At 45.9% G+C, this 13398-nt stretch overlaps 1 protein-coding gene across 1 annotated transcript in view; it reads left to right on the forward strand.

Annotated features, from left to right (window-relative positions):
• Positions 1-13398, forward strand: part of LOC131545887 (complement C3-like) — a 30962-nt gene that overhangs the window by 12056 nt on the left and 5508 nt on the right. The window contains exons 22-32 of the mRNA XM_058785094.1: positions 384-444; positions 531-617; positions 696-899; positions 1001-1076; positions 10377-10536; positions 11118-11207; positions 11291-11447; positions 12494-12657; positions 12760-12915; positions 13009-13068; positions 13176-13266. Of these exons, the coding sequence (XP_058641077.1) occupies positions 384-444; positions 531-617; positions 696-899; positions 1001-1076; positions 10377-10536; positions 11118-11207; positions 11291-11447; positions 12494-12657; positions 12760-12915; positions 13009-13068; positions 13176-13266 (1306 nt within the window). The remainder of the gene's footprint in view (positions 1-383; positions 445-530; positions 618-695; positions 900-1000; positions 1077-10376; positions 10537-11117; positions 11208-11290; positions 11448-12493; positions 12658-12759; positions 12916-13008; positions 13069-13175; positions 13267-13398) is intronic.

Genomic DNA, 13398 nt, shown 5'->3' on the forward strand with positions numbered 1-13398 from the left:
TAGCCAAAATGGCATGATCATAACACCCCGTGAATATTCGACTGTGAGATTGGGAGTTGAATCAGGCTCCTCGAATCAAAGCATCGAATCGTTGACTATTCGGGGACACCCCTAGTGTGTATGTATATATTTTTTGTTTTTGTTTTAGTTTTTTAATGTACAAAATAACCAATTTTTTGACCAAAACATGCAGGCCTAGTTCTGAATCGATTCTTGATGGACTTTTAATATTTCTTTTATTTAATTTTTTTTGTCGACGTATGTTTGGTGGTAATTTATTAAGTACTTAAGTATTGTTTTGTTTTGGATAAACTGCTGAAAATCCTGACAACCATTCAGCCAGTATATAATTAAAATACACTAATCAAATATCTCTGTTTCAGTCCGAGGGTGTGCTCACTAAGGTACAGGAGGCAAATGTTGAGCTCAATCCTGCTAAAATGGGTAAGAGTTCTGAATAAAAGAGTTTCTCCTACAGAATATCCAAAAACAACTTATACAAACCAAATCAACCTGAACCTGTGCGACAGGTGGAGTACAACAAGTATCTGTCAGGAGCAACAAACCAGACACTCAGGTTCCCAACACACCTGCTAACACGTACATCACGGTGACCAGTAAGGAGAAATCACTACAGTCATTAATTCCGTTTGTCCATTCGTTTATCCAGTCCTGACCGCTGTCTGTTACTCAAGGTCAGGAGTTCAATAAGTTGATCGAGCAGGCCATCAGTGGAGACTTCATGGGGCAGTTTATAGTTCAGCCTCGTGGTAATGGAGAGGAGAACATGATCTATATGACTCTACCTCTCATTGCTACTCATTATTTGGACAGCACCAATCAATGGGAGAACGTTGGCATGGAGCGCCGTAATGAAGCCATTAACCATATCAGTACAGGTCAGCTGATTCCTCAGTAACACAGTATTCTCTGTTATAATGCCTGTGTTGACGGGACAAATGCTATAAAGTCATATGTTTACTGTATTGTTCTTGTTAAGGTTATCAGCGACAGCTAACTCTCTGTAAACCAGACGGGTCCTTTGCTGACTTGATGAACACACCTAGCAGCACATGGTGAAAGACATTTCTAAAGTGATGCGGTCACATTAGCGAAATTTTGAAAAAAAGGAGGAAAGAAAGGTCTATAGATCTTAGGCAGGGCAGGTACCATTTTTAATTTAACACAAATGAAAACGAGGGGCAGACTTAAAGCCAGTTCCCACTAAGGACAATAATTATAATCAGGGTTGGGGAGTAACGGGAATACATGTAACAGCGTTACGTAATCAGAATACAAAAATCCAGTAACTTTAATCCGTTACAGTTACATCAAAAAACAAAGTATTCAGATTACAGTTACATTATGTAAAAAGTGGGTTACATTTGTTTCATTTAAAATTAAAGGCGTCCTATTATGCTTTTTCACTTTTTGAATTTTAGTCAGTGTGTATGTTTGGGTTTAAAAAGATCTACAAAGTTACAAATCTCAAAGTCCACTCCAAATGGAGATTCAATTCAATTCAATTCAAGTTTATTTGTATAGCGCTTTTTACGATACAATCGTTGCAAAGCAGCTTTACAGGAAATTAAGTTTCTACTATACACATACACATATATATATACATATATACATACATGCATACACATATGCACAATTTCGTAAAAAAAAAAAAAAAAAAATCCCTTTTCAAGAACTACAACGAACGCCTCATTTGGACTACAGCGTTGTTTTCCAGGTGTTGTGACATCACTAAGCGGCCAATTAGAATATCATTAAAATAAACCCCGCCTACGGAAGTTCGAATGGTTGGGGAGAGGGGAGGGGTGAGGTCTTGGTTAGAACGCTTGGTTGAGTGCATCGGAGACAAGACGACGACGAAGTGCTGCTGTAGCGCCAAGTTTTCGCAAGTTATTACACATGCACCTGAATAATTATGTATGTAAATATGTGTTATAATTATGAAAATGTTTTTATAAATTGCTGACAGTACAATACTGGACAATGATGTAATCTGCAGAATTTACACTTCAATTATGAGACTTAGACAGTGTCTCCCATACATTGCTTTATTTGTGACACCCACCACAATATCAAAACTGACCGCCACAAATAGATTTTCCAAAAGGCTTTGACTTCGTTGAATAAACAAGAGCACTGCACGTTTCAAAATCGAAACCCGGTGCGGGTGTTTTTATATCACTGTATTTCTGAAGGAAACCGACTGTCCTCAGAAAATATTGCATGTAATGCCTGATAAAGCAGCGTTTGTGAGAGGAGCGCAGCTTTGTGTGCAGCCTTTACTGGGGAAACCTCGATCTCTACCACTCCAACAGTGCCTCCCACTGGCAGAGAGTAAATTTGCATATGTATGCCGCCACAAATAGAGTGTCTGTGGGAAACACTGGACTATGGTATAAATAAATTCAACTGTATAACAGTTTCACTGCAATTAATGTTATAATGTTAGAATTAAAGAACAATACACATAATGCATATTACCGTTGCACTTATCTGTACATAGTAAATGCAATTATTTTTAAGCGGTTGTTGTCATCCTACCTAAATTGTGATTTAGCCAAAAAAAAAACAAACAAACAAAAAAAAACAATAACGTTACCACTCTAATATGTCTAGCAATATCAGAGTAGTAACGTTATTGTTTTTTTTGTTTGTTTTTATGCGAGCGCGGCCGTCAGCTTACAGGCTTTGGACGGGAGACACGGATGATTCCTCCATATTTCCTTGTACAATATTCTTGGGTCTGAATCCGGCTTAAATTGATATGGCAATATTGACGAACTTGCTGCTTTGCTGCTAATCTAGTCGTTTGTTCCAGGCTGGGGAGAAATGTATTATTGCAATGTAAATTATGTGAAAGCAAGCATGAGAGCATGTTCTAGTACACCCCCAAAACAAAATCAAGATTTTGTAAAAGAGCATAATATGACCCCTTTATATATATATATATATATATATATATATATATATATATATATATATATATATATATATAATTTTTTTTTTTTTTTTTACATAATAACTCTATTTAGCGCTGCTTCATCATACAGTAGTTCCTGGTTCCCTATCTGTTGGTCACTACGAGTTATGTCGTGACGACATAGGGGATTTACTTGGGAGCCCCAATCATCTCTGACTTAAGAGAAAATGGCAATGAATATTGGCTAGTGGATTTTGCATACCTGCGCTACTCCCCGTGCACACGGGTATAAATAGGCGGCAGGTGCATCCACTCATTAGCTTTTTGCTTCGGAGCCGAGTGGATGAGAAGAGTGCTGATCTCCACAAAAGCCTTTCATCTTTATTTTGTTCCTGGTTGGCGTCACGGTGCAGTCAGCGGAGTCCCTACAAGCAGCGATTCCCCTGGGCACTTCAACTGAGAGAGCAAATTCTAAAAGAGTAAAATCACGAACGGTCGCGTGTTTTTCAAGATGTCGTTACGTTCGTGTATTCTTGGTTGTGGTCGTTACCTGTCTGCGGATGACGGACACGATCGTTGTCTTCGGTGTCTGGGTCTCCAGCACACCGAAGCTGCGTTCGTGGATGACTCATGCGCCTGTTGTGGGCGCATGAGCATGACATCACTGCGATCTCGCCTTTCTTTTCTGAAAAGATTGGCACCCTCTGCCGCCACCCGTCCCGATCTCTCTAGCTCGAGTAGAGGATCGCCGGCTGGTGCTCTGGGAGATCTGAGGGTTACAGTAAGAGCTTCTCTGCCGGGTACGTCCCCACGGACATCTTACTCCTTACACAGCGAATGTCCCGTCCGGCTCCCGGGTGATTTCGCTGGTTCGTCCCACGGGGCGCCCAGCATTTCATTCAGTGCGCGCCCGAAGATACGATGTCGATCGCAGCATCGGGGGATGGGCTTACGTCCTCTGAGGATGACGGAGCGTCGGGGCTGCCCCCTTCGGGTGTGGTCGCTGCCGCCGCACCAGACCCAGAGTTGACGGCCATGCTTGCCCGGGCAGCCGAGTGCATTGGGCTGGAGGTCAACAGACCGCCCAGTCCCGAGCCCCCTCGGCTGGATGATTGGTTTCTCCTACTCCGGTTCCTTTTTTCCCGGAGGTGCATGAGGAGCTGGCGAAGTCGTGGATGGCCCCTTTTACGGCCAGAAGCCGCTCGTCCGTCTCCTCCATCCTTACTACCCTCGACGGCAGGGCTGCCAGGGGGTACACGGGCATTCCCCAGGTGGAGAGAGCGGTCGCGGTGCACTTGTGCCCGCGAAACGCCGCCACTTGGAGGAATCGTCCGTGTCTCCCGTCCAAAGCCTGTAAGCTGACGGCCGCGCTCGCGGCCAAAGCTTATAGTGCGGCGGGCCAGGCAGCCTCTGCCCTGCATGCCATGGCTATCCTGCAGGTTCACCAAGCCAAGGCACTCAAACAAATGCACGAGGGTAGTACCCGGGGTTGATGCAGGAGCTGCGCACGGCAACTGACTTCGCTCTACGAGCGACGAAAGTCACAGCGCGGTCCCTCGGGAAGGCGATGGCCGCCATGGTGGTCCAAGAACGCCATCTCTGGCTCAACCTGGCAGAGATGAAGGATGCCGACAAAGTACGCTTTCTCGACGCCCCCATCTCCCAGTCTGGGCTGTTCTCAGGCCCAGCAATTCTCGGCAGTGCAGAAGCAGACAGAGGCGATCCAGCACATCCTGCGTGTGACGCACCGTCAATTGCTGCCCCCGGGGCCAGGCCTCCGTCTGCTCGTTGCCGTGGGCGCCCTCCTGCGTCCTCCAGAGCCGCTCCGCCCCGTGCTGAATCGGCACCTAGGCCGGCGCGTCGAGCCTCACGCAGGAGTGCGGCGTCCCAGCCGGCCCCCAAGTCACGGAAGTCGACGAGGCGGCCCTGACGCGGGCAACCCGGAGATGTTGGAGTTTGCTCTTTCCCAGGAGACGACGAGGATAGCGTCGCTCCTTCCCCCGGAAGAGGGCCAGGTGGAGAATCCTGTGTTTCGTTTTGTTTCTGTTCCCCACAAAATCACAGAAAGAGCAATCTCCTTCCCCTGTGGGTTTTCAGGTCCACGGGCCGACAGTGTGTGACGTGTTGCCTCCTCACTCTCGCCCGCGACCCATCTTGCCAGTGGCCAAGAGAGTGTAGTTCGGGGACGCAGTGCCTCCCCACGCACCTCTAGCCAGTCCCCTCTGGGACCCAGGGAGTTTTGCGAGGATGCCTCAGAACGCACAGCCTTCTGTACCATCCCGCTCTACTTCCCTTCGCTGCACCACCACAGGTACGTCGATCGTGCCGTTGGAGCCACTTGCACGGCGTCTGGAGGCGTGGCTCACGCTGCCCAGCCCGTCTCTTTGGCTCACGCGCACGATTCGACTCGGCTACGCGATTCAGTTCGCCAGGCGGCCTCCCAAGTTCAGTGGCGTTCTCGAGACCTCAGTGGTAGCTTGGAACGCTCCTGTCTTGTGCGAGGAGATTGCTGTCCTCCTGGCAAAGGGTGCAATCGAGCCAGTCCCTCCAGCCGAGATGAGGCAAGGGTTTTACAGCCCTTACTTCATCGTACCCAAGAAAGGCGGTGGTCTTCGACCAATCCTGGACCTGCGATTCCTGAACCGGGCCCTACACAGGCTCCCGTTCAAGATGCTGACGCACAGGCACATTATAAAATGCGTCCAGCCCCAGGATTGGTTTGCAGCGATCGACCTGACGGACGCTTACTTTCATGTTTCTATCCTTCCGCGACACAGACCGTTCCTACGGTTTGCGTTCGAGGTTCGGGCATGGCAGTACAGGGTCCTCCCCTTCGGGCTCTCCCTGTCTCCCTGTGTCTTCACGAAGGTCGTAGAGGGCGCCCTTGCCCCGCTAAGGGAAGTGGGCGTCAGGATCCTCAATTATCTCGACGATTGGCTCATTCTGGCCCAGTCGCGAGAACAATTGTGCGATCACAGGGACAGGGTGCTCCGGCACCTCAGCCAGTTGGGGCTTCGGGTCAACTGGGAAAAGAGCAAGCTCTCCCCTGTGCAGAGAATCTCTTTTCTTGGTGTGGAGTTAGACTCAGTGAGTATGACGGCGAGCCTCTCGGAGGACCGTGCCCAGTCAGTGCTGAACTGCCTGAGTTCCTTCAGAGGCAGGACTGTGGTTCCTCTGAAACTGTTTCAGAGGCTCCTGGGGCATATGGCATCCGCAGCCGCAGTCATGCCGCTCGGATTGCTTCATATGAGACCACTTCAGCACTGGTTGCACTCCCGAGTCCCGAGGTGGGCATGGCGTCGCGGTACACTTCGTGTGAACATCACATGGGAGTGTCGCCGCTCCTTCAGCCCCTGGACGGACCTTGCCTTTCTACGGGCCGGGATACCCTAGAACAAGTGTCCCGGCATGTCGTTGTCACGACGGATGCCTGCAGTACGAGTTGGGGCGCTACATGCAACGGGAAGGCAGCCTCGGGGCCCTGGACAGGGCCTCGACTGCTTTGGCACATCCACTGCCTAGAGTTGTTGGCAGTGCATCTAGCTTTGCGGCAGTTCCGACCACTGCTGCTTGGCAAGCATGTGTTGGTCCGTACGGACAACACTGCGACTGTTTCGTACATCAACCGGTTGGGAGGTGTATGATCATGTCGCATGTCACAGCTCACCTGCCATCTCCTCCTCTGGAGTCAGACGCGGCTCAAGTCGCTGCGTGCTGTCCATATTCCGGGGGAGCTCAATCGTGCGGCCGACGCGCTCTTACGACAGCTCACGTTCCCCGGAGAATGGCGACTCCATCCCGAGACGGTCCGGCTGTTCTGGAGTCGATTCGGGGAAGCTCAGGTAGACCTGTTTGCTTCCCGCGAGTCCTCCCACTGCCAGCTGTATTACTCCCTGACCGAGGGCCCCCTCGGCACGGACGCACTGGCACACAGCTGGCCTCGGGCTCTGCGCAAGTATGCGTTTCCCCCAGTGAGCCTGCTTGCACAGACACTGTGCAAGGTCAGGGTAGACAAGTAGCAGGTCCTGCTGGTCGCGCCGTACTGGCCCACCCGGACCTGGTTTCCCGAACTCATACTCCTTGCGACAGCTCTTCCCTGGCGCATCCCTCTGAGGAAGGACCTCCTTTCTCAGGGGCTTGGCACCATATGGCACCCGCGTCCAGATCTGTGGAACCTTCACGTGTGGCTCCTGGACGAGACGCGGCAGACTTGAGCGGTCTCCCACGGACTGTGGTAGAGACCATCACTCAGGCTACAGCTCCTTCAACAAGGCAAGCCTATGCACTGAAGTGGAGTCTGTTTGCGAACTGGTGTTCTTCTCGCCGAGAAGACCCCCGAAGATGCACGATTGGAGTAGTGCTTTCTTTCCTGCAAGAAAGGTTGGAGCGTAGGCTGTCACCCTCCACCTTGAAGGTGTATGTGGCTGCTATTGCGGCCCATCACGATGCAGTGGACGGCCGGTCCCTGGGAAAGCACAATCTCATCGTGAGGTTCCTGAGGGGTGCCAGGAGGTTGAACCCTCCTAGGCCACCCCTGATGCCCCCCTGGGATCTCTCTATTGTCCTGGCTGGGCTTCAGAGGGGTCCCTTTGAGCCGCTGGATTCAGTTGAGCTTAAGTTCCTGTCTGCTAAGACAGCGCTCCTGACCGCGCTCACTTCCATCAAAAGGGTCGGGGACCTCCAAGCATTTTCGGTGAGCGAAGAGTGCCTTGTGTTCGGGCCGGTCTACTCTCACGTTGTCCTGAGACCCCGGCCTGGATACGTGCCTAAGGTTCCGCGGAGGAGGCAGATCCAGCCTTGGCGTTGCTGTGTCCCGTAAGAGCGTTGCGCATATATGTGGACCGCACCCAGAGCTTTAGAAGCTCTGAGCAGCTCTTTGTCTGCCACGGAGGTCAGCAGAAAGGGAAGGCTGTCTCCAAGCAGAGGTTGGCCCACTGGATAGTGGATGCCATCGCCTTGGCATACCAATCCCAAGGCGAGCCGTGCCCCCTAGGGGTGAGGGCTCACTCCACACGGAGTGTTGCCTCCTCCTATGCGTTGACGCACGGTGCCTCTCTGGCAGACATCTGTAGAGCTGCGGGCTGGGCGACACCGAACACCTTCGCAAGTTTTTACAATCTCCGCGTCGAGCCAGTTTCTTCCGTGTGTTGGGTAACAGGTAAGTGGCGGGAAGAGCTGGCGGTGTCACGCTTGCTGCGCCATTCCCCTCACCCGGGATACGAGCGCCGTTTTCCTCCTCCAGTTCAGTTCCCCGGACGGCGAACCCTGGTGGAGTTCCTCCAGCACCCCCGGCAGTCATTCTGGGCCGAGCAGTTTGACACCAGGCCCAGTATTTTGTTAGCTCGCCCGGGTCTCCGGTCAGCCCCTGTACTGGGCTAGGTGTCCGTATGGCTTGATTCCTTCGGGTAATCCCATATGTGTATTCTACCACGGTAAGGTTTCCTCACGGTAAACCCGTGTCTTCCCTTTGACAGAGCCCTCTGTCAGGCCCTGCTGGCAGCTCTCCTCCCTACCCCTAGGTAGGATCTGCCCCAGGGTCCAGTCGTATGTAGTACTGCCCCAGGCCTGGGTCAGTCCATATCAGTGTCTCCACATGTTACATCCCTTCGGGCAGGATGTGGCCTCCGTAGCGCCCTTCTCTGGAAGGCTCGCTTCCCCCTCGTTACTGCCAAGCTGTAACAACAAATAGGAAAGACTTGAAGCTATCTTTCATTGAAGGTCGAAATCCCTTCCGACTTCTGTGGGGAAAGGAACAGCGGCTTGGCTATCTCCAGCAGCGATGTACTCAGTGGTCCCTGCGGGCACCAAGGTTAGCGAATTTGCGCTGGGGCGATGGGAAGGTTGCGACCTTTCGCATGGCATTTGTCTGTCACGCGCTCGCTTGTCAGCATCTGCATGCCACAAGGTTGTGACGGGGTTCAGGTTGTGCCGCTTTCCATAGGACCCCTATGTCGTCACGACATAACTCGTAGTGACCGACAGATAGGGAACGTCTCGGTTACATACGTAACCCTCGTTCCCTGATGGAGGGAACGGAGACGTTATGTCCCCATGCCACAATTTCGAACCATCGCTGGTTGCCAGGGACTCGTTCTCGGCTCCTCAGCGTAAAACCTAATGAGTGGATGCACCTGCCGCCTATTTATACCCGTGTGCATGGGGAGTAGCGCAGGTATGCCAAATCCACTAGCCAATATTCATTGGCGTTTTCTCTTAAGTCAGAGATCATTGGGGCTCCCAAGTAAATCCCCTATGTCGTCACGACATAACGTCTCCGTTCCCTCCATCAGGGAAGGAGGGTTACGTACGTAACCGAGACGTTCTGTTGACACATGTTGACTCACATGAGCCATCTGCTGGTGCGTGCACAAATAACACCACTCTACAATTGAAGAGTTCAGATGCAAAAGTCTCTAAGTGCCATCTGAAATTTTCATCTAAAATGAGCATTTTTATCAGGCTCCTATGTTTAGGTTCAGGAAATGTATTCAAATGGCAATGTATAGGTCCTTTTCTATGCAATTAAAGTGAAATAACTGAACATAAATGTAGGAACCTGATAAAAATGCTCATTTTAGAAGAAAATTTCAGATGGCACTTTGCTTTTGGATCTGAACTATTCAGTTATTCTCCTCAAACACGAGATGAGACGCTGCTACAGTTAATTAATTACGATGCTTCCTTCTGGGAAAAATCTTTTCATGTGTTCCCAGACAGCAAGCAGTATCAGCCCAGATCCGGCCCACATCTGGCCCGCATGGATTTCACACGGGCCAGATGTGGGCTGGATCTGGGCCAAAACTATGTTGCTGTCTGTTTATTTTTACTTATACATGTTAAAGAGAGAAGAAAAAAAAAAAAGAATAATAAAAATAAAACTCTAATACTAAACTGTATAGCCACTATGTCTGCATAGTGTTTTATATAGGGGCTGTAATATCTAGATGGTGAAACAAGATGCAATTTTTAATAGTTTCAAATAGTTTTACAATAGTTTTGATTAGATTTAATTTTAAAGTCATAGTTAAAAAAAAGTACTTGGATATTGTTTTTTTTTGTTTGTTTGTTTGTTTGTTTGTTTTTTACTTTATTTACATATGTGACTAAAATGAATCCAAAAGTAATCAGATTACATTACTTTTATAATGTGGTACTTGGATTACGTTACTGAATAGGCTACTTTTTTAATGAAGTAATTTGTAACTGTAACAGAATACATTTTAAAAGTAACCTTCCCAACCCTGACTATAATGATTAAGATGCCAAACGCACAAGCGCCTATTGAAACAACTGAATTCACCCGCAAAAATTTGCTGAATACGACCGCACCTTCAACCTTGAGGAAGATTCCTGTCTTAGTTATCTGCTTAGTTATCTTAGTTACACATTGGTTCTTATTCTTACCTTCTCTTCCCATTCCGTCTGTCCGTTAAAGGCTGACAGCATATGTGGCTAAAGTGATCGCGATGGCCAGTGATCTGATTGTCGTAGATGAGAATGTGATCTGCAGCGCCCTCAACTGGCTGGCCAAAAACAAACAGCAGCCAGACGGCACGTTTAAAGAAAACGCACCTGTTGTACATGAAGAGATGCTCGTAAGCCATTTTAGGACTTAGTGGACGGATTATTATTATTGCATGGGATGATTTTTGACTGTTCTTATATCAGTCATTAATTCTCTACATATTTATTGTGAAATTATTTTCAAAAAAATTATTTAGTCAAGCTGTAAATTTGTCAAATTATGCAAAAAGTATAATATAGCCTATAAATTAAGACAAAAGAGGTGATTTTTATCCTACTAATTATTATACTAGTGTTTTTTGTTTTTTTTTGGGGGGGGGGGATAAGTAATGAGAATACATTACTTGAAATTGTGATAGAAATGTTCAATGAAAAGAATCGCAAAATTCTACTATGATTCTTGCATGTCCACAGACTTATTAAATTTAATAGTGCATTCAAAGGGCCAAACGTGCCAGTAGTTGAAGAAATATCCAATAATTTATGATAATTTATTTCAATAGATAATAAATAGTTTTGAGAAACTGGACGACATCAAGGTCAATATGGTGTTAAAGAAATCCTGCAGTAGCATTTTACTAACAGTTGTTATGCAGTTGTTTGGTGTCTCGTTTATTTTCATATGTTAGTCTGATTTATATGTGAATTCCAGGGTAACGTACGTGGGAAAGATGATGATGCCTCTCTGACTGCATTCGTCCTGATTGCCATGCAGGAGGGAAGCAAGATCTGTGCTGGATCTGTAAGTGTGATTCCTGAAAACAGCGCAGTGATACGTCACCTTCATCTCGAGCTCGTCTCACTCAGTCTCTCTCTCAATACTAGACTCTTCAGAACAGTATGAAAAGAGCCACTGATTACCTGCTGCTGAGAGTTCACAGTCTGACCAGCACTTACGCTGTCGCTATGACTTCTTACGCTTTGGCCCATGCTGGAAAACTCAATAAAGAAATTTTGAAGAGTCATTCTACCCAGAACGAAGGTCAGTTATGTTACAGTCAGCTCAACTACAGCAGCATAAGCACATAGTAAAAATATTGTAAAAAAAAAACACAGTTCACTTCCTACTTCTGTTTGTCATTCGTGTTGTAATCAGGTGGAACAGTTTGTGTTTTAAGTTATAAGGGAAGAAAGCTGAAACTAATACTACAATTCAAAAACATTATGCAAAATATTCTGCAATACTAACCTGTTTCGTTTCACACTAGATCCTGTAAAAGTAATCTTCTTAATATTCAGTATTGATAACTATATCTAAATTGTTAATTGAAATGTAGCTGTAATAAAATAAAATAAAAATATTAGATGAAAAATGTAAACTTAGTTCAGATAGTTGCCAAGGCAGTTGTTTTCATTACCGTTTAGTTTAACTTGAAGCGCTAGAATAAACTGAATAAAATGTAGTGAAAATAAAATAAAATAAATCTAAACTAAAACTTAAATTAAAATAAAATGAGCATAAATAGTAATATTAATCAAAAACTAATAAAATAGCAAAAGCACAAAAAAAAACTTAAAATTTTAAAGAAAACTGAAAGTATAAAAATACAGGTTAATTCAAAATATTTTTAAAATTATAATAATATAAAAATAATACAAAAATAACACTGGTTCTTGGAAGAAACAAAATATATAGTTTATTTTATTTAATTATTTTTTTACATAAATGTATGTGTTTGTTTATTTATTTATACTAAATTTGTAATAAGTGCTTTGAACAACTTTGTAGTTTGTTTATTTGTTTGTTTATTTTTAACTTTGCATATTGTGTGTGTGTGTGTGTGTGTTTTCTCCTGCAGGTTGCCATTATAAATAAGAAAATAATTCTTTATTGATTTACCTGGATAAATAAAGTTAAACACACAACATTTAAAAATAAAGAAATAAATTTCCCCCAAACACAAATAATACTAATAAAAATAATATATATATAATTTATTTTCAATTAAAGCTAGTTAAACGTACTGTAACTAAAAAAAAGTGAACAGATGATAGACCTGTACCCATGTCATCTTTTTCCATAAACAGCGGGTATGTTCTGGCGGGTTCCTGGAGCACATCAGCATTCTCTAGAGGCCACAGGTTATGCACTTCTCGCTCTGGTGAAAGCAAAGGATTTCCAGAGCGCCGGAGCAGCGGTGCGCTGGCTGAGAGCACGGAGAGCCTCATACGGAGGCCATGGAAGCACACAGGTGAAGATCACTAACACTTTGGAAATGAATCCTCCTGACTGCTAGTTTGGTGGAGATGGTCTAACTTCGCTTAATCAAAAACAAATCAATATCGTCTGCTAGGCAAGCATCATCGTTTTCCAGGCCGTAGCTGAATATCGCATGGAAGCGAAGAAGCAGGACATGAATCTGAACATTGAACTCTCTGTGGAAGGAAGAAAATCTCACAACAAATGGACTTTCACTAGTTCCAACAAGCATGTGACGCGCTCAGACAAGGTGAAAGAGCAAATGATTACACGTGCATGCTATTTATTGTGCATTTCACATAATGTCAAATATAATAAAACTAAGTCAAATGTTTCACGTCAGGTCAAACTGACACAGAAATTCAATGTCACTGCTCAAGGGAACGGACTGGCCACTCTCTCGGTGAACACTCACCACTTCAGTGGATTTTAAAAATATCATTTAAAATACATTTTACGTTAAAATGAATGCATGTAAATTAATCTAATTCTTTTTATCTATCCTCTCAGGTGTTTTCTCTGTATTATGCTCTGCCTGAAGAGAGAGAAAATGACTGTAATGTATTTGATCTCAGTGTGCGGATGAAGAAAGAGCATGACGGTAGGCGTCATCATGATTCATCATCTGTACATACAATACCTCTCACAAGTTTGGGGCCAGTGAGATTTTTTAAATTGTATTCATCAAGGATGCATTAAATTGATCAAAAGTGACTGTATAATGTGCAACAAT

The sequence above is a fragment of the Onychostoma macrolepis genome, chromosome 01 (genome assembly GCF_012432095.1).
Source record: "Onychostoma macrolepis isolate SWU-2019 chromosome 01, ASM1243209v1, whole genome shotgun sequence".
NCBI lineage: Eukaryota > Metazoa > Chordata > Actinopteri > Cypriniformes > Cyprinidae > Onychostoma > Onychostoma macrolepis.